The sequence below is a fragment of the Diadema setosum genome, chromosome 5 (assembly GCF_964275005.1).
Source record: "Diadema setosum chromosome 5, eeDiaSeto1, whole genome shotgun sequence".
NCBI classification, from domain to species: Eukaryota; Metazoa; Echinodermata; class Echinoidea; order Diadematoida; family Diadematidae; genus Diadema; species Diadema setosum.
The window spans coordinates 31759583-31785028 of record NC_092689.1 but is presented as its reverse complement, the minus strand read 5'-3'; the positions used below and the strand labels follow the sequence as shown (position 1 = coordinate 31785028).

At 37.2% G+C, this 25446-nt stretch overlaps 1 protein-coding gene across 1 annotated transcript; it reads right to left on the bottom strand.

Moving 5' to 3' along the window:
• Positions 1-3219: 3219 nt before the first annotated feature.
• On the bottom strand, positions 3220-22366 carry LOC140228843 (solute carrier family 15 member 4-like). The gene is made up of 8 exons (XM_072309116.1): positions 22033-22366; positions 19949-20159; positions 10663-10832; positions 9617-9834; positions 7576-7762; positions 6665-6865; positions 5466-5597; positions 3220-3772 (listed from the first exon to the last, which is right to left on the bottom strand). The coding sequence occupies exons 1-8, from the start codon at positions 22364-22366 to the stop codon at positions 3528-3530; spliced, it is 1698 nt and encodes a 565-aa protein (XP_072165217.1). The 3' UTR covers positions 3220-3527.
• Positions 22367-25446: the final 3080 nt, after the last annotated feature.

Sequence of the window (25446 nt, the reverse complement as noted above, 5' to 3'; positions counted from 1 at the left end):
GTAATAACTGACTCTGCAAACTTTAGACATTTCATACAAGTGTGCATTTACAGCACAGGCACTGAGTTAATATTTCAGAATGTTTTTCTCTTTTGAGTTTCAAATGTTCCACTCTATACCTCCACATTTTCTCTTTGTGTAGGTGTTCTAGCATCACCAGTACATCAATGTTGAAAGCTACATCTTTACGAAAGCAGATCCAATTATGTTGTGACCAAGCATAAGGTAAATCTGAATAAGATAATGGATTCAGTTAAAGCTCTCAATATAAGCATCAGAAAATTGTCGAGATTTTACAAAACATGTTTGTATTAGAGAGAAAAAAAAACCCACAAACACACGCAAAACAAAAAGGTGCATTAAAAATCATGTATCAGACAAATAAAAGACGGCATTTTGATATATCCCTGAATGCATATCAAATAATTTGTCAGTATTTCTATAATACTCTAATGTGATCAACCAATCCTGGCTTTACAAATGGAGCATTTCAATTTTCTGCATCAGCATGGCACGGTAACTGTGTGTGCTTGTTAAAGTGAGTCTGTGCATGCATGTGCTTGTCTACAAGCACAGGTTTTGGGCGTGTTTGCAAGTCATACATTCGAGTTTGTTTCCCAAATTACCGTAAACGCCGCCATGCCATTTCACCTGTGAGGAGATGGATGCAGTGAAACACATTTTGCAGAAAAAAAAGTCATTAAAACGATGGCAGTCCCGACATAGAAAACAACACATTTCACACGCACTGCATATTTCAATCTCTGAGAACATGACACTCACATGGTAAAGGAAAAGATGCAGAGTCCATAAGCTAATAATTACGATCTAGATTAAATATCCAACATGGTTCTTCATCTTTGTGGTTGTCTAACGAGTTAAAACATCAACAAAAGCTACAAAAATAAACGTTTCTGCAGATTTATTCCCCTTCCCTCTCCCTGGAAAAAAAAAAAAAAAAAAACTGAATGAAAAGACATATCTTAAAGGCATGGTATGGTTTTGGTCGAGTTGAGTGATCTTAATTTCAACTTCTTTGCAAGATAATTAGCAACCACATAGTCATAATTCTAATTGAACATGAAATTACTTGTATAAGATGTATTCAAAGTTTATTCAATAAAAATTGCTTTTTAATTGGCTGAAATATTCAAAAGAAAGTCAAACAAAGAGGTCCTATAAAAAGGTAAAATCTTTGAGACTAAAACCAACTCAGGGACAATATTGATATTAAAAAAGGCAGTGATAAATCTATCACTATTGTATCTGTGCATTTGTACAGAGTGAATGTACTGCTCACTCACATAGTGCATTGATATGGTATAATATGGAGTTGAGAAGCCTGAATAAAGTCTCCTGCCTTGGTTATGACTGGACGTAGGTATGTAACGCAATTTTGGATAAATTGTGCATGGCAAATGTGGCTAAACACAACTGCTGAACTGCTCTAGCTACATTGCATTACATTCACCTGACATACTTTTCACCATAAAGTTTCAGTGGGGTAAATGGCTTGTGGATGGGGCAAGGACTTCGCGTAGACTTCATACTTCAGACTTCACATTTCACACAGGCAAGTCTGTTACAAGGTCAGGCATTAAATTTTGCATGGCTAGAGCTTGGGCCAGTATTTCTCTTACTCAAAGGAAGAAGGCTAAACTACATGCTATGTAACCGAGCTATTACCTCTAGGTTTGGAAAAGACCCATGACAATTCGGGGTACTGCCCATATGCAAAGCACCACAGTAGAGCCCTGTCACATATGCACTGTGGTACGGCTCAGTTGTCTAGCTCGCGTCTTTGTTCACATACGATGCATTGCAATCCATGTGTGCATTTTGCTCATTACTTCTCTTTTCCGCAGTTTGAATTTGGTGTGAAAAGGGCACACTGGTGTACTGATTTGCTGCCGTTAAAGTCACGGGTCGTTACTGCAATGCTGCAATGTGCTGGTCTCTCACACAATGATAAGCGAAGAAATCTTCAAATATTCCCTTAGACAAAAGATAATACCTGGTTCAGTTGGTTGGCAAGCTCTACCACGCGCGGTGCTTCTTCCCAAACTCATCCGCATCACAAAATTATGACTGCTGTTAATAGTGCACTGATCTAGCGAGCACGACATGATGCAGCCAAGACCAGATCCAACCTACTGAGCCATGGCATCCCAAAATGCATCTGAAACAGGGCCGGCCCGAAGGCATTGTGCGCACTGGCAGTACCCCACATTATGAATCAATCTGTCTCTTTCACTGTATCACATTTAACCCTATTCTAACTGGGCTATTTGAGACCAAGTTTTTACTGGGGAGGGGGTCAATTTGACCCCCCCCCCCCCCCCCTTCAGATCTCCGCCGCCGATCGTGCGATCGCCGCAAATTTTGCCTAAACACAGAGCTGGATGTCAACTACAAGATTACATGGTCATACAAAAGAAAAATTTTGATTTTCTATTTTTAGTAAATTAATTATGCAAATTTACACATGAAATAATATTTTCACCTATAACTCCATTAAAACGACTGAATGATTGCTAAATTTTTTGTGTAAGAGTTCAAGACACATTGAACAATTTTCTTGTAAAAAAATAGCACAATCAAGATCAGTTTCCTTTGTTTTTTATTGTTTTGTTAATTTCTTATGTATTTCATTGTTTTTTTTACCTTTTGTTTTCTATTGTTTTTTGGCCAAAATTTGTTGCAGGCACTTTTTCAAGCTTATCTACATTAAAATTGATTAATTTCAATGGTTAAAAGTTGAAATAATCTAATTCATATCAATTTAATGAAAAAACATAATTTGCATTGGATTTGCACATGATATCATGAATTTGAGCCATTTTCGGGTTGTCATGCATACGCAAAACATTACGTAACTTCAGAACGGTGTACCCGGACATCGCAAATTTGGTCTCAAAATATGCGGGAGACTTCAATGCTAAATGCATGATTATATATTGCGATAGGCGTGAGCTGGTCACCATGCATATCATGCATATGCCATACATACACACATGCGAATGGGACACTGCAATTAATGTCTAGTACTCTGCTAGGTCAAATTGGTCTATACTAGACATAGATCATTTCTCCCCCCCCCCCCAAAAAAAAAAAAAAAAAAAAATTAAAATTAAAATAAACACAAAACAACACACTAGCAAGCAGTGGCAAACTTCTTCAGCCTCACTATAAAGCTGATCCTTGTATTTCAAAGCTACTATCTCGAGATACTCTGTTCACTCCTAACAATGTAGCAAGTGCATTCTCTGGTCCCTGAAATGTGTCTTCTTGTAGCAAACTACGGATTAATACAACTCGTGCTACTGGCACCAGGCCATCAATCTTTGGCTTCAAATACTGGCAGATTTTCATAGAATTAAAAGGAGTATGAGTAAATAATGTAATATCAGAAGCATTGCACAAGATTTCATAGCATTTTCATTCTTTTTTTCACAAAATACAAGTAGTTTGCATTTTCCCATCAAAAATACACTCACAGATATTCCTCTCATCTATGTTTTTTATGCTTAAATCTGTTCGTAGACATTCTCTCTACGTGGATCGGATCCGGACCTTTTGAGTAGGGTCTCTGTCTCTGAGTTGTAAATGTACTCATCCTCATTTGGCAGCTTCAACTCACCCACTTCTCCTACGTAACGGTAGTTGTGGGCAATGACGATAAAGAAGAAGAAATCTACCACCATCAGGCCAGCCAGGAGGAAAAAGAAGTTCTCCAGGTAGCCGTTGTTGATTTCGTCTGGAAGCCAGGTATCTGAGTGGCACAAACAATTTGGCAGAATTATTCCTCTCGGGGTAAATGTCGCATTTGCTTTTGTTTTATCGTTAAAGGCAGCTTGATTACATTTTTGATATGAAGAGAGGCTGTTTGGACTGATAAAGAATGCAGACCAAACCAAAACATTGCAAGACATCAAAAACCTCCATTGTATGATTTGCACATGTGGTCGAGACCAATGTCACCATCTTGGGGACGGGGAGTGAATTTTCAAAATCCTGTAACTCTCATGCTTAATGTCACCTCTTGCAGGAGATTGAAACCCAAATAAACATGTGGATTGATTGAATGCTGCAATATTACTGTAAAAGTGGAAATTTTCGCGGTGTTGAAATTTTCGCATATTTTGCGCAACCAGAAACTAGTGCGAAAATAAAAGCACACACATATTTTGGCTTGCCATATGTTCCTGTGCGTGATGTCTTGATTCCGTGGAATTAAAAACATGTGAATCTCTTCTTACCCGGCCAAGCGCGAAAAATTAGACACGCGAAAATATCCACTTTTACAGTAGTAGAATACAGCAGCAAAGTTTGAGGAAAATCTGACAAACATGGAAACAACATGAATCTTGAAAGTTTCAGTGCTGCTATCGCTGAATGAGAACACTACTAGAGATTGTGATGTGTATGTATAACGATAAAAAGAAAATATGAAGAGAATTCCACAAAGTTTCATTTTTTTAATGAAAAGCACACATTTCCTTACCAACATACATAGTGTATTTTATGGGTATTATTATTCCCCCTGCTTTCTGCCTTGACATCAGTAGGTTCTGGGTTTGAAGAAGCCCAGTGAGATCATGACATGTCTGTCAAAATTTTGCATTACCATGCCATGTATCGTGGATAAGGCCCAGTACAGATTATGTGATCTAAAGGGTGCTGTTTGAACCAGTGCAAAGCTGGGTGAGAGCTCTGCAAAGTGGACTCACTCTACCTCACATAATTGAGGTAAACTAAACCAATGATCAACGCTGACTTTTCATAGCTCACTGGGTGGGACAAGCACAAAGCCAGCAAACAGCACCAACTAGTCACAGTGTCACTCACACATACACACACACAAACACATATTCTTGTAGAATGCTTTAACTGGGGATATGATAGTTTTCTCAAGGTAAATGTTCATATTCCATTATGTGTTTCTAAAACAAATATATTTCTATATTCCAATAGACTGGTTTATTGAAATTGAAAACCATCTAAAAGAATATCGAAATCAAGTATAGTAAGTGAAAAAGTAGGCTTTGATAGGTGCATACACATAAACAACAAGGATATGTATAAACATTTTAGAAATTCCCATTTTGAAAAAATTTGAAGAATTATTTGCATACAGTCAGGTCCTAGAGAATATGCAAAAGGGCAGGTGCATGATGTACCCCTACTGTACCCCTAGGGCCTCAAGATGCTGTTTTTGTTGTGCGTGTGTGTTTTTGTTTTTTTATTTCAAGTACTCCAAACGGGCATATACCGATGTGAAATGCATGCCCGGTTGCCTGGAATGAAACACTAAAATATCCGCAAGTGAAGCTGTTTACGAGAACACACACACACACACACACACACACACACACACACACACACACACGCACACACACACATTGACAGATATTCCATCGATCATAGAAGCAGTCCTGCATGGCGGGCTTAGGCTAGGGTCTTACTGGATGATGCAGCATTGACAATAACGATGAGAAGGGATCCCAGGTAGCTTCCAAGACCCGTTGTCATCAGGAAGAGACCCATGATTATTCCCTGCATGGAAGCTGGTGCCTGGGAGTAGGCAAATTCCAGGCCTGTAGTGCCAAAAAGAAAATAATAACATTGATGAAATGAATAGAAATTATTACAAATTCTAAAACTGGATATAACGTCCTCAGTATCAAGAACAGAATTAGTGAGTTGAATAGATAGAACTATTCATACATAATGCATGTGAATGTTCATTCATGCATATCAATAACAGCAACTATTACCTAGTTTCACTTTTATAATAAGATAAAATGGCTGAGATATCCACAAAAAAAAAAAAAAAAGATGGGACCTATCTTTTACTAGGACCACTATGTTTTAACTTCTCTTTTACATATCTCAGCCACTTCAAATATGATTTTCATCAAATCAACTTTGAATTCCTAGTTGAATTGTATGCACTTTCATATTCTATAAGTGGTTTCTAAGTATCTAGCAAAAATTTAAATGTGAATCCCCCATCTCAACCAAGACGATACCATCCCTGAAGCGTCAGTCCTTGTCAGCTTTCCAGCCAGACACTTTCCAACACTTGCCATTCAATAATCTCTTGTTCTTCATGAGTTAGCCAGGTAAGACACCAATGTGTGATAAACTCCACAGCCACTCACTGCACGAGTGCCTTTCAGAGAAAATACTTTCTGGCATTGCATAGATATGGGGGGGAAATACTGAAGTTTTGATAATTTGACCTTGACCTCTGACGCTGAGCATATGCCTTGGAAAGTTGATAGGCACAACTTTGCCCCTCACACATATACATCCTAAGTTTCATTAGGATACCTCAAATGTTTTTTTTTAGTGAAGCTGTCCACAAAATTGATTATGGACAGAAGGACGGAAGGACGGACAGACACAACCCGAAAACAATGCCTCCGGCGACACTTTGTGGCAGAGGCATAAAAACACATGAAAATATTAACTCTGATCCTGACATGAATGTGTTGTGCATGCATACACATCTTCATTCATTACTGTACTCCATGATAAAAAATTTAACCACTCCTGAAATTGTCAGAAAGTCCAGATTAGAAAAAAAAAAAAAAAAAAAAAAAATCGCTAAATATGTAGTGTATACTGCAACCACAGGTACACCTGTGGGAAGCATTACCTGTGATACTCGTGAACACTTCACTGGCTCCAATCAGAGAGTACTGGGGTATCTGTGCGAAAACGCTGAAATCCGAGGCATTGTACCACTTGTCTCCAACCATTTGCTCCGTCCAACCACCTTCACGCATGATGTCCTTCCTGACGTACTCTATGCCTGCTGCAACCAGCATTGACCCCGTCGCCAAGATCATGCCAATGCCTGGGCAGAGTTTGATGAAACAAAATAAATCCATAAAGAAGAAAAAGATAGCAAGTAGCAGTGCATTCGTGGTGTACGCCACAAGACCTTGCATCTCAAAGTTTGGTGAAAATTGCTTGTTTGGCTTAATTGTCAGATAATCAGTTAAGTGATGTCCTGTCCAAATCATAATTGTGTCTTACCCGAAAAATGAAGCCATCTAGGCTTGGCTGCCATGTTTTTCACTGACCTGAACAGTTGACATTCTTGATATATTAGGTTTTGTCGCCCCAACAGCAAGTTCAGCACAAGTGATGGTAAGAAATGACACTGACTCGTCTGAAGCTAGTCTACAGATAATCATTTTCATTTTCATTTTTATTTTTATATTTATTTTCATTTTTATTTTTATTTTTATTTTTATTTATATTTATTTTTAGCTTTATTTTTATTTATTTCTATTTTTATTTATTTATTTATTTATTTTATTTATTTTCATTTATTTATTTATTATTTATTTATTCGATTTTTATTCATTTATCTATTATTATTATTTTTTTTTGGGGGGGGGGGGAAGTAACCGTTAAAGGACCAAAAATTTGTATCTGATTGGGGGAAGGGGATAGGGGGTAAGAAGATGCAATTATGAGTACTAGGAGAGAAGTGTGCTATGGACCAATACTTGGGAGTACTGGAAGATGCTGGAATACATAAACAAAGGTTTCCCATACCAATTCTCTTCAGCATGCTAAGCGGCAGGCCAAGCTTCTCAAAGCAGGGGTAGATGAAGCGGTCCACGATCGGAATAAGAATGAGGATGATGATGACGTTGAAGAGATTCAGCGCAGCAGCGGGCAGCGTAAACTTCCCATATTTGAGCTTCATCCTCTCTGCTTGCAGGAGATATGTAGAGGACATCTGTGAGAAAGAGGATGTAGTTTGGTTTGTATACCCAAGTACAGTACAATGTGTGGTCAACAGTTAACAAAATAAAATTTCATTTAATAATATGACAGCATTCGACACACAGACACCAGTGATGAGTATACAAGCATTTCCTATGGTAGAGCACGTAGGATCTTAAGCAGGCTTGTGGCTGATCACTCTTGAGTCTGTGTTATTCCTCATGCATGCTGAAAAGGCTCTCCAGCAGCGACAGTCTGCAACTATCCATATTACTGAAATATTGTGTAGTTTTGTTTGTTTGTTTGTTTTTTGCAACTGATTCATTCATTTCATTTCATTTATTTCATTCTCATTTGTTCTTTCAACAAAACATAACACAAAGTAAATGAAAAATTCAATCATAAGTATACATACATTACAAAGCATGACAATCAATGGTAATCAACCAACTAATACAGAATGCATACATACTGGAATTACAAAGTTATGCTTGAAGGGTAAAGAATGACTGAGAACTGAGAGGTCCACTAAAAAGCATCTTCAAAAATACTTATTATAATTACAAGTACATAATACATAATACAAAAAAATAAGACAATGTAAAACAAATGTGAGGATATGCTTGGTGCATGCTGTATACATTTGTCAAGATTAGGCTGATTATACAGGTATGCTGAGTGCATGCATTATACATTCAACAAGATTGGGCTGTGTATATCGAATGGTGGGAACATCAAACTTAATAAGAGTAACACAGGAAGTTAGTGTTTGATTCAAGATTATATGGGTTGCCTCATTCACAAGGCATCCTCAGTTTCCTGCCTTTCTCTCTCTATCTCTCCCCCTCTTTTCTTCTCTCTACCCCCACCCTGGGCCCCCCCCCCTCCTCCTATTTTGTCTTCTTTGTCTCTCCCCCTCTTTAACTTCTCTACCAGTAAGTTGTGTGGTCAAGAGGGTAAGAATGCCCCATTTTTTTGCCATTTTGCCTTTACAACTTCATTCAGAGCAGTAATACTGAGATGCTGTGTCTGACTGTGAGCAATTTTAGCAACTATCCGAATCACTGTTTCTGTCGGGATGTGCCAGAGAACACAGGGAACTTTGTACAGATGAGGCCATCATGTTAAGAGATATAAGGGGGTCTTGATGAAGCCACATCTGCCCTCTTTTGTTGGGAGTAAATAAAACTGGCCTATATACCCAGCAGAGCCGTGAACCAACAAATTTACACCGTGTCAGTGTAATTTCTTGTGAGCGCATCTTGTCCGTTCCCTCACACAAACAACAGAGACACAACAACATGACATGACTAAACTGAGGGGGATACGATTGAAAGGAATAGAGCGAAAATAAAATTAAAGGAAGAAAGGAAAGAAAGAAAGAGAGAGAATGCCTACACGCTGAAGAGAAATGGAAGAGGGGATTGAGGAAGTATTTCGGACAGCTAGTGACTGCACGCAGCTGTGGAAAAATTATGGAAATAAAATGCCAAATTTCATTACTTTATAATGCCGTTTTTCATTGCGTAAGGATGAATTCAATAACTGATGATGAACCTTATGATGATGAACTTTATTGACAAGTAGCCATTCATTGGATCAAATAGGCACAGGTTGATCGATCAGTGTTTTAGAAGTATAATTAAATCTACAACTACTCATTACCATTGTACACATTAATTTTGAAATAGCCTCACACTTATGATCATTTTTTTTTTAGTTTTGGTAAAAATAAAAGTAGGAAAAAGAAGGATATATATATAAGCAACAAAGAAAAAGTAGTAGGAAAAAAGAATGAAAAAAGTACGAAAAAGTAGGAAACAAAGGATCACTTGAAAGTCTGTGATATCTTTGTCTTTCCTAGTACTTGGCTGTATATGGTCCAGTAGATGATGATGGGAACGAAGATGGGTATGATTCTGCCCAGTTTCTTGACGTCCTCCACAACGCTGTCCTTGTGATGTCCACCCTCGGACAGCTTGGCCCGGTCAATGCAGCTGTCCAGAACTTCTCCTTCTGGCGCAGGCTTTCTGCACTGTGTGGCGCCCTCATGCGTGATCTTTATCACGTCGGTCAGAACACTCCCTGTGAGAAAGTGTGGTAAGTATCCCTCATGCCTTGCCTCTGACAATGACAGCTACAGTGTAGTTTGCCTTTATACAGCATGGTAATTTTTAAAAATTGTTGCACAGGATATTTCATACAATGTATCAATGACTAAGAAATATCCAACACTTGGAACATTTGCAGATGTTTTCTTTTCTCTCTCATGCGTTATTTCGAGAAATTATTAACCCGTTGAGGATGGGCTGATTTTGCTTCAACACGCATTTCCCATAGGCACTTGCCCGAGTATACTCAGGACTCATCTTCAACGGGTTAAGCAGTTTGTTCAAAATGGCAGTTTAAAAACACTCACATAGCACAAGACATGTACATGTGCCCCAACAACTTGAAATTAAAACTTATCAAGCAAAGTATAGTGTGATGACATCTATTATGAAGCCAACTATGAAACACTGGCTTTTGTAAAACTTCATAGTTGTACCAACTCAAAAACACAAGAAATAGAGGTAAACCATAGCACAAAATACTGTATAAGCTGTTATTTTCACGTAAAGACAATTATTTTTTTGCGAATGAGGAGATTACTGACTTTTTCGCAAGATGTTATTTTTGCGAATGTGGAGCTAACAGACATTTTCACCAGACGTTGTTTTTGCAAATTGACACATGCCGTCATATAAAGTTCATTGTTACCCTATAAGGGACACTTTCGGGTGTTGTTAAATTTGCGGTCCAACACTGATTCACGAATTCGTGAAAATTAAACCCTCGCGAAAATAGCAGCTTATACACTACAATGGCTACAGGAAGGCGATACTATTGTCACCAAAGGATGAACAGCTCCACCTTGTGGCGGGACAGTGAAGTAGCTGCTGCGGCTCGCCACGAAGATGATCAGTGAGAGGAGAATGCTGATGGCAGGTATGGTGAAACCAAGAGCGAATCCGTGCTCCTGCTGAACGTAGACCACGAGGGAATATGCAATACCTGAGCCGACATTGATGAACCAGTAGAACCTAATACAGCAAAGGGAGAAAAGTATTAGTTCATACAAGTCATATCCAGTTTGAAGACTCTAAGGCTGGATGTGGGTGGGTCCCAATGCTACCAGCATCTGGCATTAATTGAGATGGGAAAATTGGAGACAGGGACAGAATAGAGTGAGAATCAAGTGAAGGGTTCGGAAGTCTATGGGAGGAAAAAGATGAACCAGAAAGGAGCGAGGAGAGGTGGCTGGAGAAGGTTGGAAGATTATGGAGGAAAGAGAGAGAAGTGATGAAGATTCTCCATTACTGCAACGTCAACTTCCAGCTCACCACTGCCTTTCGAATATCACTATTTGCCTTACGAACACTCTCCCTGTGTCGCTTCCCTCCTTCACTATCCTCTTCCCGGCATTTTCTTCTACCAAACAACAGTCCTTTTAAAGGTAGGGAATCCCATTTGCATGCCTTAAATGAAGAGTTGTATAAATACAGTGGTATGTTGAAGAGAGTATCATTTTAGAAACTCCCATAAAGTATTGAAAGTGGAAGGTAACATTTAGTACATTTTTATTGACCGTTAAATTTTGAAATGAATTCTTTTCGGGGCTCACCGTAAATTCCAGTACATTACTAGGCTGCCTTTGCAGACCCATGCACTGCATGTGTGTCCATCATGTATATTTTGTGAATAAAGTTCATCAAAACTTACAAACATTTCTATACATTCTTGCCACACACTCTATATGTTATTACATCAGCTCTTATACTTTTAGATTTGTGTTTATAGATAAAAAATACAGAAGACTGCAACAAAAAGGCTTAAGTGTGGCTGACACACAGAACTACTGAGTAGTTGAGTTTTGTGCATTATTCAAATTGTAGATAACTGTTGACTTCCAAATTTCTAAGCAGTGGCCTAAACAAGTCCCCTGAGGTTCATATTTAATGTTTTGCTGCATTTTGGGAGTTCTGTAAAAGGTATCCCCTACCTTTAAGGACTACGTACACATGGTATTACAGTTACTGCAAACCTCTCTTCCTCAAAAATATGTACATGGTGACATCATAAGCATGCAATGATGCAAAACGACAAGCTGATTATCATTAGGAGCCTATCATGTATTAATGGGTGAAATCATTGTGTAATATCCCAAATTGATCAACAAAAATTTGCATGCTCAACAGTGACAGCATGCAATGGAAGTTTTAGCTGCATGTAACAAGATGAGCAGCAACGAACTGGATCTCTAGAATCTTTTTAGGTAATGTATAATGACTCCTGCATCTTTTCAAGCAGAGGCATTGAAAAACAATTCTGAAAAGGACAATGAGAAGGAAATTGTGAAAAGTGAACAGAGGAACTAAAACAAGTAATTAGTCTTAATGAAGAATCTTTAGACCACTGATGGATATTCTCTTTTAAGGCAGCTTATATCAATATCATTAAGAAGTTAATTATGAAACAACAAAAAAAGGAAGTGTGAATTGCCGTGCCTGCACTTTAACACTTCCAAATGGCCTGCTCTAATTACTTTCTCCGGAACATCAATTGTTAGCAAGTGAGAGAGTGTACTCCTGATTTTTCCTGACTTAAAAAAAAAAAATAAAAACAAGACTCAGGATTGATGCAATCTAGGAGCTCCATTATCAAACTTTGTGTCTCCTGCTTGTATAACAGATTATGTAAATTTACATACATGAACAATGTATTTACACTGCTGTTCCAAATGTGTCAGTATTTCCCAACACAACTGTGATCACTACAAACTGCATTAACATCTAGTTACAGAAGGGCTCTCAGATGCTTCAAAAGCCCTGCGGTGGACATACATGTAAAAGGATGACAGGGTCAACACATCAAATCCTCTGGACATTTTGCCGCAAAAATCATAATCTTTTCATCATTGACTTTGCACCTCTGAATTTCACTGCATATCTTTACATTATAAAAAAGGCACCAAATCATCCAATTGTAGTTTCTGGGATCCGATGCCATCAGAGATTATGCTCATCATCTAGATCATTTCAAAAGGATTTCAATCAAACAACTAAACAATGGCCTCACTGACGCCATGATCTACAATGCAGCACTTTGACCTTTTGGATCACATTAAAATATCAAGCTAACCGTGTAAAGACTGTAACTATTATGCATGGATAGCAGTGAGAGAATAAGGACCATAAATTTTATGTCCAGATATTGTATGCACACTCTGGGATTTTACAAGGTTCTTTCAAAGAGCGTCAAGAAAAGGCAAAGCAAAGCACTGGTTTCTAATGGTCATGTGATAGTGCAAACATATTCATTTTTGCTACTTCACTGCTTTGTCAGTGGCAAATCTAGATACAGATACAGTGAAGGAGGAAGTTAAAATCAATGCACAATAAATCACTAACAGTTTCGATAGAACTCGAACACGTTTAAAGAGCACTTCATGAGCTTAAATAATTCCACACTAGGCTACATGCCCATCTGGTATTAAAGTTCATACTCTTTAACCTTGTTTTCTTTCATGTTGCTGTTGTGGTTTTTCTCAGGTGCAAAGAGAGATATAGCAAGTAACAGATGATAAACAAAGAGCAGGAAGGAAGAGGAGAGAAAAACAGTGATATCAAACTGACGCTCAGTCTTCAAGATACATTGTACTATCCCGTTCCTTTTCATTTCACTTGCAAAATTCTTCCTAATCAGTGATGCACACTTTGCTTCTCCTTGCTATTTAAGTGCTTTTGACAGAAATACAAAAGTGAGATGTGCATATTAGTCGACAAATGGTTTGAAACAAGAGTCTAACGCTCATGGTGAAAAAGTTTTTTGTTTTGAAAATCATTCATAGGATTGCTTTGCCATGATGAAAATATGATAATCATGTCTGCATATTTACACAGTCATTCCTTGGACTATACTGACTAAAGCAAAAAATCAAAGTAATGCCCATCAAACTCACAGTGATTCTGTATGAAGGGAATTCTATCAGGAGGGGTGGGGGTTTGTGTTCTTTATAATCAGTGATCTGCTGTAGCAACATGATTGGAGGTCTGACAGGAAGTGACTTGCCAGCATTATGGGTGTGTTTCACAGAGATGGGTACTCTCTTTCACTATAAATGACAGCATACGAAATGTGGCAGACATGGAATAATATCTTGTCTTTACATGTCGTGCCTTTATATACATGTAGTATTATTTAAGTATTAAAAAGTAGCCTGTTTTTATCTGTCGACAACAAGAATGAGGTGTTTGTACTCTACTAAAACTGTTATCAGGCTTAAACTCTAGACTGATGGCATTTAGTACTCTCTGGAGTTAAGTTTGCATTACAGTGGGAAACCACTGAAGACAGGGACTGTATTTGAACTACCTAGGATTTTCAGTTTTTAGTGCTCATTCACAAGGTCTGATTATTTGCTAAAAATAAAAATCTGATGAATCCCTGTCAAGACTGATTACAGTGCAATTTCACATCAAAGTTCTAGTTGACTTTGACAAACAGAGTAAAATGAGACAAGTGAAGTGGCACAGTTTTAACCAAAATCAGACACACATTGTATGATGAGAAAATTATAAAGCTCTACCTTCTCAGATGTTTTCAGTGGATAGTAATACTGGTCATGCACAAATATGTGAATAAGCCAAAGTGGAGATGTTATCAACTGAGTTACTATTCTCTTCTTAGTTTGAGCATAAAAGTGTTGTTTAAGTACGATGTAATGTTAATGTTAAGTGTAAAAGTCATGTTTTCAGTTGAAAATTTAACTTCAACCCTTGCCCCTACACAATTGTACAACTTAAGTCAGCAATGCTGGGTTATTACCACAACATAAAATGTTGATGTGAGTTTTCCTTTTTGATTTCATGTCAAAACAGTGAACCTAGCAAAGACATATATGTGCAGGTCACTGGAAGAGTTACATGTACAGTATGAGGTGATTTCATCTAATTTAATTTCATCTAATCTAATTTCATCACATCATAATCACAAACACATTTAGATTTAGAGTTAGTCAGTTAGTTAGTTAGTTAGTTACTTAGTTAGTTTGTTTGTTCTTTCATTCACTTGTTTGTTAGTTAGTTAATAGTTATTGCCATGCCACAAAATTTTGATGTGAGTTTTCCTTTTTGATTTCATGTCAAAACAGTGAACTTAGCAAAGACATGTGTGCACGTCAATGGAAGAGTTATGTAGTATGAGGTGATTTCATCACTATTATCATATCTAATTTCATCACATCGTAATCACAAATACATTTAGAGCTAGTTAGTTAGTTACTTAGTCAGTTAGTTAGTTAGTCATTGCCATGCCACAAAATTTTGATGTGAGTTTCCTGTTTGATTTCATGTCAAAACAGTGAACTTAGCAAAGACATGTGTGCACGTCAATGGAAGAGTTATGTAGTATGAGGTGATTTCATCACTATTATCATATCTAATTTCATCACATCGTAATCACAAATACATTTAGAGCTAGTTAGTTAGTTACTTAGTCAGTTAGTTAGTTAGTCATTGCCATGCCACAAAATTTTGATGTGAGTTTCCTGTTTGATTTCATGTCAAAACAGTGAACTTAGCAAAGACGTGTGCACGTCAATGGAAGAGTTATGTAGTATGAGGTGATTTCATCACTATTATCATATCTAATTTCATCACATCGTAATCACAAATACATTTAGAGCTAGTTAGTTAGTTACTTAGTCAGTTAGTTAGTTAGTCATTGCCATGCCACAAAATTTTGATGTGAGTTTCCTGTTTGATTTCATGTCAAAACAGTGAATTTAGCAAATGTATGGGTGCAGGTAAATGAAAGAGTTATGAGGCAATGTCATCACTATCATCTTCTAATTTCATCACGTCATAATCACAAACACATTTAGAGCTTTACAATTACTTTTCACATGATAGCTCTGCCTCTGATGAAGCAATCTGCCATATTGTTTGTTTAACCTGTTGAGGATGAGTCTCGAGTATACTCGGGCAGGTAGATATGGGAAATGTGTGTTGCAGCAAAATCAGTCCGTCCTCAATAGATTAATGTATTACTCTAGTTACTAAAACTAAACATGATAATACGAATGCTCTCTCTCTCTCTCAGGTCCTTTAAGAATAAATTTAAACATTTTTTGATGCAGTCTCGGGTAAAAATGTAACTCAGTATCCTCGGTCACCATCCTTTTTGTGCATAACTCCTATTATTGGTCATCATAATCTTGGCAGCATTTCTTGAAACATATACAGTGCGATCACTTGTCATCTAGTCAAGTCACAAGGTCACTCGTGTCTAAATGTCCATGATTCTTTTGAAATGTGATCAGTATATTTGATCCATCTCAAGTCTTTTAAGTCTTCTACTTCCTTGTCTTTGTACTTTAGTTTGTGTTAGGTCTCTGCTGGCTTCTCTACCCTTTCTAATTTATTATTAATAAATCAATTTCTTTTCTTTGAAAAAAAATCATAATTTCAGCAACTATATCACTTGCAACAGAAAACTAAATTATTTATTTCTTGTTGTTGTTATTGTTGTTGTGAGAAACTCTGGCTGCCTTGTAATTTACTTTTCAAGTTTTGCAAGAGATCCACATTACACATGCTTTGCTTTGTTAGTTGACCCAGCCCTTTATGTCAATTGCATAATTTCATTGTATGGTTTTCAGTGTCATGAGCTGTTTTACTTTGTCACAGTTTGTGATTTTTTTTTAAATTCATAATGCACATAGGAATAAACATCAAATCAATTAATAATTCAATCCATCAAGGTAAACTTGAACATGTTGCAGAATGGTTTCCAGAGTCTGCCTGCAGCATTTTTTTTTTCATTACTACCATTATTATTATTATTACTATTTTATTTATTTTTTTATTCTTTATTTTTTTATTTATTTATCTTTTTTTTTTTTTTTTTGGGGGGGGGGGGGGGGTAAGAAGATCAATTTGTACAATGCATGGATGGTGAACCTCTATCCCCATCCCCTTGCCCCCTGCCAGTTTTATCCCACATGTGAATAATTTGATAGGGCATCCTTGAGGCACCCTCATAATGCCACCTAATCTTTGTTGCTCAACTTAAAGGGACTGTACAATTCTGGTTGAGGTGAGGATTTAGCTTTTAACGTTTTGCGAGATATTCAGAAACCACTCTATGAGATGTCAAAGAGCATGCTATTCTAAGGGGAATCAAAAGTTTATTTGATGACAAATCAGTTTTGAAATGGCTGAGATATCCAAAAGCAAGGTGAAATAAAGAGATCCTAATAAAAGACGTGGCCTGAGACGTGGCCTGTCACCTTTTATTATTATCACTTTTTTGGATTTCTCAGCCATTTGAAAACCAATTTTCATCAAGTAAACATTTAATCCTTCTTAAAAATTACATGCTCTTTCATATTTCATAAGAGGTTTCTCATTATCTCACTTAGGAATGTTATAAACCTTAATCCTCACCTCAACCAGTACTGTACAGTCCCTTTAAGCATCATTTGCATAAGGCTATTAATTTGCATTCCATGTAAAAGAAAACAGCAACAAACAAAACAAGTCAAAACTTTACACCAAAGCTGTGTGAAGAAATCAATATGCAACTTTGAAGGATGAGTTAAAAATAAAAATGACAATCACTGTAAAGTGTAATGGATAAGTATCTTTTCACTTGAACCTGATACACAGATAAGTTTGTATGTGCGTGGGTGTGTGTATGCTTGTATGTACACTGTATGTATGTGTTTAAGTATTTGTTTCAATTAAAGGTCCAGTTTACCTTTGGGAGCAGTGATTTCAAAAATGTTCAAGATATCACATTTGATGCATATGTGTAGGTCTGTTGTATCACAAAACATCCTACCATATAAAATTTTTGCAATAAAGCCCAAAATATGAGGAGATGTCAGCATTTTTCTCAATAAACCATAACTGTATACGGTTTCGCTTGAAAGCATTCTTATTATAACTATTGTTTACATTTTGTGTATTTAACAATACTTGACATCGATTATACGGATTCAAATTTTTACAGTGGTTGTTTCTATCCCTAACTCACATTTTAGAACTATTTTAAAGCACTAATGTTGGGTTTTTGTTTCATCTGCAAATGGTAAATTATGCCTTTAATTTTTGTTGACCGCATTTACTGTTTGCATATATTCGAGATGAATGTTTTACACTGGCAAATTATAAAAATCACAATGAAGATCATTGGTAGAAAAAATAGGTGTTCAAAAAAACAACAACATACTAGCAGTACTAATGAAATAAGGCAAAAATCACATGACCAAGATGTGCAGTTTTAAAGTACCTGTATGTTATTGTGTATCTTTCTACATAAAGGCCTTGCTTGATCTCACTAAACTCTACAGTCCTGTGTTACTCTTCATCTACTGATTTTGTTCAATTTTCCAGAGATAAAAAAGGCCTTTTTACATTAAATAAGGTAGTACGACATTCCAAACATCTCAAAACAGCAAGAGAGCAATACAGCACGGCACAGATGTAGTTCAAATCCATGTAGTCCAACTTTGAATGATGGTTTTGTTTGTGGATGAAACTACGATTAAGAGGAAAAACAATTACCAATTAGAACCTTAAATTGAAAGAGAAAGAAGGCAAAAACTTATCACTTCCGGTAAAATCATGTGTCTACAAACATTGCCAACTTTTAGCATGGTTGAGACAATATGAAGGGATGGGGGGGGGGGGGAGAGACATTAAGAGTGAAAGAGTGGAAGAGAGGGAGAGAGGGAAAGAGTGGGGGGGGGGTCTCTGTGTATCATGTGAAGGGATTTTTGCTGTTTGTCCCTATACTATATAATGCCATATATTTTGCGGGGTTGTTATTTTCACAAATTTTGCAGGATCAGGTGCTCTTTGTAAATTCAAGAACATGTAGAGATATTAATTTTAATCCTGATATGAATGCAATGCACACACACACACATACACGAACAAGGTGTTGGATAATAAATACTGTACTCTACAATCGCAAACTGTACCACTCGTGAAGTTGTCAGGAAGACCCAATTCACAGAATTAAATTATTAAAAAAAGAAATAATAAACTGGCTAAATATTTGCCTTTATATACTACATGTGTGACCATGATCGCATTTCACTTTACTCATATCGTTCTTCCATGAATCACTACCTTTGTAATATCAATATTAGCTTTGTTAGCATCTCTCATTGATTTATTGCATGCATCCATATTGCCTTTTACACAATGTAAGTCCATGGGTGGTTTAGTCTTTTGACTGCAAGATAGGAATACCTCAGTAAGATTACCATCTACTACGTAGCTATCTACCAACCTATCAAAACTATGGAAAGGCATATCTTGATATGAAAGTACGAGCCATATTACTTTCAGAAATTGCATGAATTGTAAATGCCACAAATGACTTTGGCTTCCATAAGCACTTCCAGTGGTAGTGTTTTTTTTTTACAGATGACACGAGAGTGTAATAGAAAAGAAACAACAAAACAAAACAAAACGTTAGCATGCAGGCCAAACAGTACTTTAGTTCACATGATCTCCTTTCAGGCAAATATCAAATCTCCAACAAAAATTAAAGAGAAATATTATTACCTCCGCCAAGGGAGGAGGTTATGTTTTCGCTACCGTTGGTTTGTGTGTTCGTTAGTTACAGTTAGTTTGTCCGTGTGCTAAATAACTCAAAAAGTAGTAAACGGATTGGGATGAAACTTGCAGGAAAGGTTGAGAATTACACAAGTAACAAACGATTAACTTTTGGTAGTGATCCGAGAATTTTTTGGGAATTTATGAAGGATTTTTGATATTTTGGCAGGTAGGGTCAATGAACTTGGGAGTTCAGGCTGTGCATATTTGAGGTTTGCATGCGCGCACTAAAGTGCGTGCTCTAGTTTCTGCAGGGAGGTGAGAGTGACTCACCTCCCTGGTTTCTGCTAGGGCGAGGCGCGCCGTGCAGCCGAGGGTTTATGACGTAACAAAGGCTTCTATATTGGGAAATCTGGCGACTTTCAGCACACAATGCTGTACGTACGTATGGGTAGAAATCACTGATATCTCTATGGAAGAACAAGATCAGTGGTGGAAATGAGCTGCATGCTTGGCGGAGGTCTGCGCTCTCAGAGTGCTTCTCTAGTTAGTGAAGTCACCAATTAAGAGATCAGAAGTGAATTTACCAATTGAAGAATGTCTGCACTGCCTCCTCCCCCGCATCACTCATCTGCTGGGCGCCGAATGGACCGACGTTCGACTTGATGCCTCCCGTTCCCACGGCAACAGCCAGGAGGGCAAATATGAAGAAGCCCTGTTTCTGGGAGTTGGACAGCCCGGCGTCCCCATCTGAAATCTTGGCATACTCTATGGAAATTACTGGGAGTGTCACAGCACCTAAACAAGCGGCAATGAAAGAAAATATCTGTTTCAACATCAGACAAAAAGTGTTAAAAAGCACATAGAAAGAGGAACAAAAAAAAAACACAACACAATTTAACTTCAGGAGTATACTACATACATGTATGTTACAGAAATTGAATTTAAAAAAAAAATGACCACAGGAAAGTACCAAATATGGTTTACACTGTATATGCATGCAATATCAAAACGACTTCATACAGCTGTAGTCTGTCTTCCTATGTTATGTCCGATATAATCAATCAAAGTAGTCCATCAATGTACATTGGGGGGAAAAAAAAGAATTAGGCCTTTAATCACTAATTGGTTTGGGACTACTATTTTTTCAATGTCAGTTGATATAGGAATCTGTGATGAGACAAGAAACAAAAGTGAAACCTTGTGACATGAGCATCGAGGTCCCGTTCTTCCTCTTTCATATATTGCAGGTTTGTGTGGTAGCTGGCTGGCATGCATTCGTAGTCCACCCATTTAATACTGCCTCACATTTTATAGCAAAAACTTGGCAATGGATTTATTACAGAACAAACAAGTCAACTTTTTTGAGGGTGGTACCGGTAATGTCAATACCTCGTGACCTAAGAACTAACACATCAAGGCTCAGACCCCGAGGAGACATCCAGTACTATATTTCTGTGCAATGAATGTACCAGTGATGATAGAGTGTAACAGTGTAAATACTTTGACATCTTGAATGAATGTGAATGTACTGTATACGCCAAATATTTCGCGAGGTTTTTATTTTCGCGAATTTCGCTAGTCGGTGCTATTCGCGAAATTAAAAACACATGAAAATATTGACTCTGATCCCGATGTGGATGTGGCATATGCATGTACATTTCTCCGTTCAGTGCAGGACTACACGATCGCGAATTTAACCACTTGCGAAATTGTTGGGAATTCCCGATTCGCGAAAATTTAAACTCGCGAAATATATGGCGTATACAGTACTCCTTTGGGACACACAATTTCATACCAGGATACCTTACAGTATTACTGAAGTAAATGGACTTGAACATTGCCAAAGCCAGGAAATACCATTGAAGGACAATGAATGGGATACCCAAACATAAATGAGTTTGGGCAGCATTTATCTATCTTTTTTTTTTTTTTTTAAATAGGAAATTGAATCATTCATATCACATGTATTTATTTTACATTGAATGACACTGAGTGGGATTCCCAATAATACTATATGAGCTGGGACAACATATTGGACTTGACTTCCAACTCCGCCATTATGTGGCCCTGACGGCTGAGGGATAACCAAAGGAGATTTTTCTCACTAAGACTCAAATATACACAGTGGCATGCATCATTTCATGGAGGTGACCATGTTAGCCTCTAAGAAATGGCAGACTTCACACTCAAGTAACATTTTTCAAGTGCATGTTTGAACATTTGAACTTTTACGCAAGTACGCACTTCTTGATTTAGCTGCTCCCCGCTTTCTCCTTTGCTAGCGCATTAGCATGAAACATAAGCCTAACACATTGTGTCTTTCTGCGCAATCAGAAAGCAATTGTACAGGGCGTATGAATAGTTGGTACTCTAGTAACTCCTCATTAGAAGCTCTTTGGGTTTTCCCCGATTCCAATGTAATCACTATCATTTAATAGATTGAATAATTTAGACCTTTGTCAGATGATCTTCGTTCTATAGTCCATGGGGAAATAAATGTGTTTGTTGAATGAAAAATCAAGCAATTGTATTGTATTGCATCTTTATCCCCTGTCTTGACATAGCATATATATATATATATATATATATATATATATATATATATATATATTATAGCAGTGACAAAGAATTGCAACTGGGCGAGGAGTTCACTGACACGATCCTATACCTATAAAGTATATGAGCAGACTGCCATAGATGGTGTTGTATTTCCCTGCAACTGCATCTGCGATCCAGCCCCCAAAGATGGGCACAAAATACGATGTCCCGGAGAAAGCGCCGACGATGATAGCGGCACTGGCGCTGGTGTAGCCCAGCTCGTTGGTGCAGTAGATCACAAGGTTGCCGATGATGCTGTAGTAGGTCAGCCGCTCGCACAGCTCGCAGAAGAGGATGCAGAGCACCACACGGGCCTTGCCGCTCCGAAAGAAACTGGGAGAGGACCCTCCCGTCCTGAGGACTGGTTCCTCAAGGTCGCCATTGGGACACGGCTCTCCTGACATCACTGCTAAGCCTGATGCATGCAGTGCTGTTCAATTCCTCTCCCAAAGTCCTGTGATTACAAAAGACACAATGAATAAAGGGTGGCAAACAATCACTTACAAAAAAAGAGTCTCAAGTGAATTTTTATAACTTCATGATCATCAAACTCCTCCTCCTACATATTTTCCATATCATATGTTAAACTTCACTGACGGTTTCTCCAAACTCTAACTCTTAATAAAACAGTTGGTTGTCATTATACAGCAACCTCTTTCTGTGTTACATTTTTTGTTTTATATGTGACCTCCTAGCTCAAAATCTGCAAAAAATCACAGATTAGGATTCTCTGTACATGGACCAAAATGTGTCATATGGGTTGACCGACTCAAATTTTTTAAGTTTGTTTTACATGTGAGAGTTACTCTTCTCTCTACCTTCTGTCAAAATTTGGCTGCTTAAAACAAAAACTGAAATCAAGATACTACATTTACAGTTTTTCTGGATATTATCTTTTCAGATCGACAGACGCTGCTGTCATTGGGAAATAAAACATATTCTATTTGATACTTCTATCCAGCATGCCTGAGTGACCGTAATTCTTAAATCCTCTTTCCTCTCCTTTCTATGAGACTGCACCTCCTAACTCTCTCTCTCAATTCAATCACATTTTGAATGGGTTAGAATGGTCCAATTCTAACATGGTACAGTGTATATCGATCATTTTAAAGCTGACTCTGTTTAAAACTATGCAGAAGAGTAGAAATTCATTCTGGCCTACTTTTGGTTTACCTTGGGTTTTGACTGGTGACATATGTAGACGGACAGTAAAGGCAATCATATACATCGTATATGGATTGAGAGAATGCAGAAATTCATTAGAACACATCAGGGAAAGTTTGAGGAAAAAAGGACAATCCATTCAAAAGTTATGAATTTTCTAAGTTTCAGTGCCGCCATCACTAGATTAAAGAAGACTACTACTGCTTGTGATGCCATGTGCATAGAACAATTTACAGAAAGTATAAAGCAAAATCAACATATTTTCACTTTTCTTGCATAATTATAGAGCACTTGACCTGCCTCTTTCAGAAGGTAGGGGGAATGATGTTGCCCTTAACACATGTCAGAAGCGAGTTGAGAAAATGTGCACCTTTTCAATATTACGAAAGGAAATTTTGTGGAATTCTCTTTATATTTTCCTTGTATCCTTGTACGTGTGACATCCTTGTCCATGTGACATAATACACTGTAGTACTCATCCAGCAGTGACTGTGCAGAAACTTTAATAGCAATTCATAACTTTTGAATGAATTGTCCAATTTTCCTCAAACTTTCATTGTTCAATGTGTTCTACTATTGCTGCATTCACTCAATCCTTATGTATTATATGAAGGTGAACTTGTCCTTTAATCTAAACATACATGTACATTGTACTTGGGTGTGCTGTGGCATAGTGGATATTAAACTTCTATTCCCAATCAGAGTACCCAAGTTTGATTCCCACTCAGTGCCTATATCCTTGGACAAGATGTTTTTACCCACAATTATGTCCCTCTCAACCCAGGTGTATAAATGGGCACCTGGCAATGCTACGGTAATAATACTGGCAGGGCTCTTTGGTAGAGCAGTGGTAACACACAAGAGGCTACCCTGGATAGATGACCTTCTTCTTCCTCTTCTTCTTCTTTTTTCTTCTTCTTCTTATTATTTTATCATAATTATTATTATTATTATTATTATCATTATTATTATTATTATTAGTAGTAGTAGTAGTAGTAGTAGTAGTAGTAGTAGTAGTAGTAGTAGTATTTTATCATAATAATTATTATTATTATTATTGTTATTATTATTATTATTACTATTGTCATCATCATCATTATCATTATCATTATTATTATCATTATCATTATCATTATTATTATTATTTTCATAATCATTATCATTATTATTACAATGCTGCACACTAGCACTGGTCCGACGGTTCCTGACCAGTAAAAATCACTGTCGGACCAGTAACTTTTTTCAGGAATGGACCAATAAAACATGTAAAAATTGGGTACCGGTACCTTCTGTTCTGACAGACAGGTCGGACCAGTAGAAAAAATGGGTTAGTGTGCAGCCTTGATTATTATTACTATTATCATTATTATCATATCATCATCATCATTATCATCATTTGTAGTAGTAGTATTATCATCATCATCATCATCATCATCATCATCATCACTATTAGTAGTAGCAGTAATACTGCAAGGGTCACTGCAAACTGTCAAATTCAAGATTGACTTAAAAGTATGGTAATATTGGTATGCTAAACTGGCTTCCCTGTTCAGTTTTATCAGCAGTGTCAGCATCCACCTCAGATTGTTATCAATGATAATATTTACAGAAAATTTCCTATTGTCACTTATTTCATCTTGTATGCAGTATAAGTCAACAATGGCTGCACCTCCGTAATTTTCAACTTACGGAAGTTTTGAAAGAAGAACAATGAAGGCACATACATGTACAGCATGACCATAATTTTAAGTATGCTGTAGGTGCATTTAACGGTACCTTTTAAAGGGATCGTACAGTTTCGGTTGAGACCTAATTTCAAGTTTCAAACATTTTTTTGGTGAAATAATGAGAAACCTCTTATGAAATATGAAAGAGCATGTAATTCTACGAGGAATTCAACGTTTATTTGATGAAAATTGGTTTTGAAATGGCTGAGATATCGAAAAAAGAGCGATTCTAATAAAGTGTGGGACCCACACTTTATCATGATCGCTTTGTTTTACTTTGTTTTTGGATGTTTCAGTCATTCCAATCCCGATTTTCATAAAATAAACTTTGAACTCCTCTTAAAATGGTATGATCTGTACAATATCATGTGTTTTCTTGGTATTTCGCAAAAAATTAAAAGCCCAATTCTCATCCCCAACAATACTGTACGGTCATCCCTTTAAGATCGACTTCAATATTTGTGCAACTGTTTAACACCATCCTGGAGGACTTTCTTTATTGGTTCAGACATGTGTACCAGTACTCTCTATTACAGTCCTGAGCTAAGCTACATGTAGTTACCTCTGCCAAGGGAGGAAGTTATGTTTTCGTT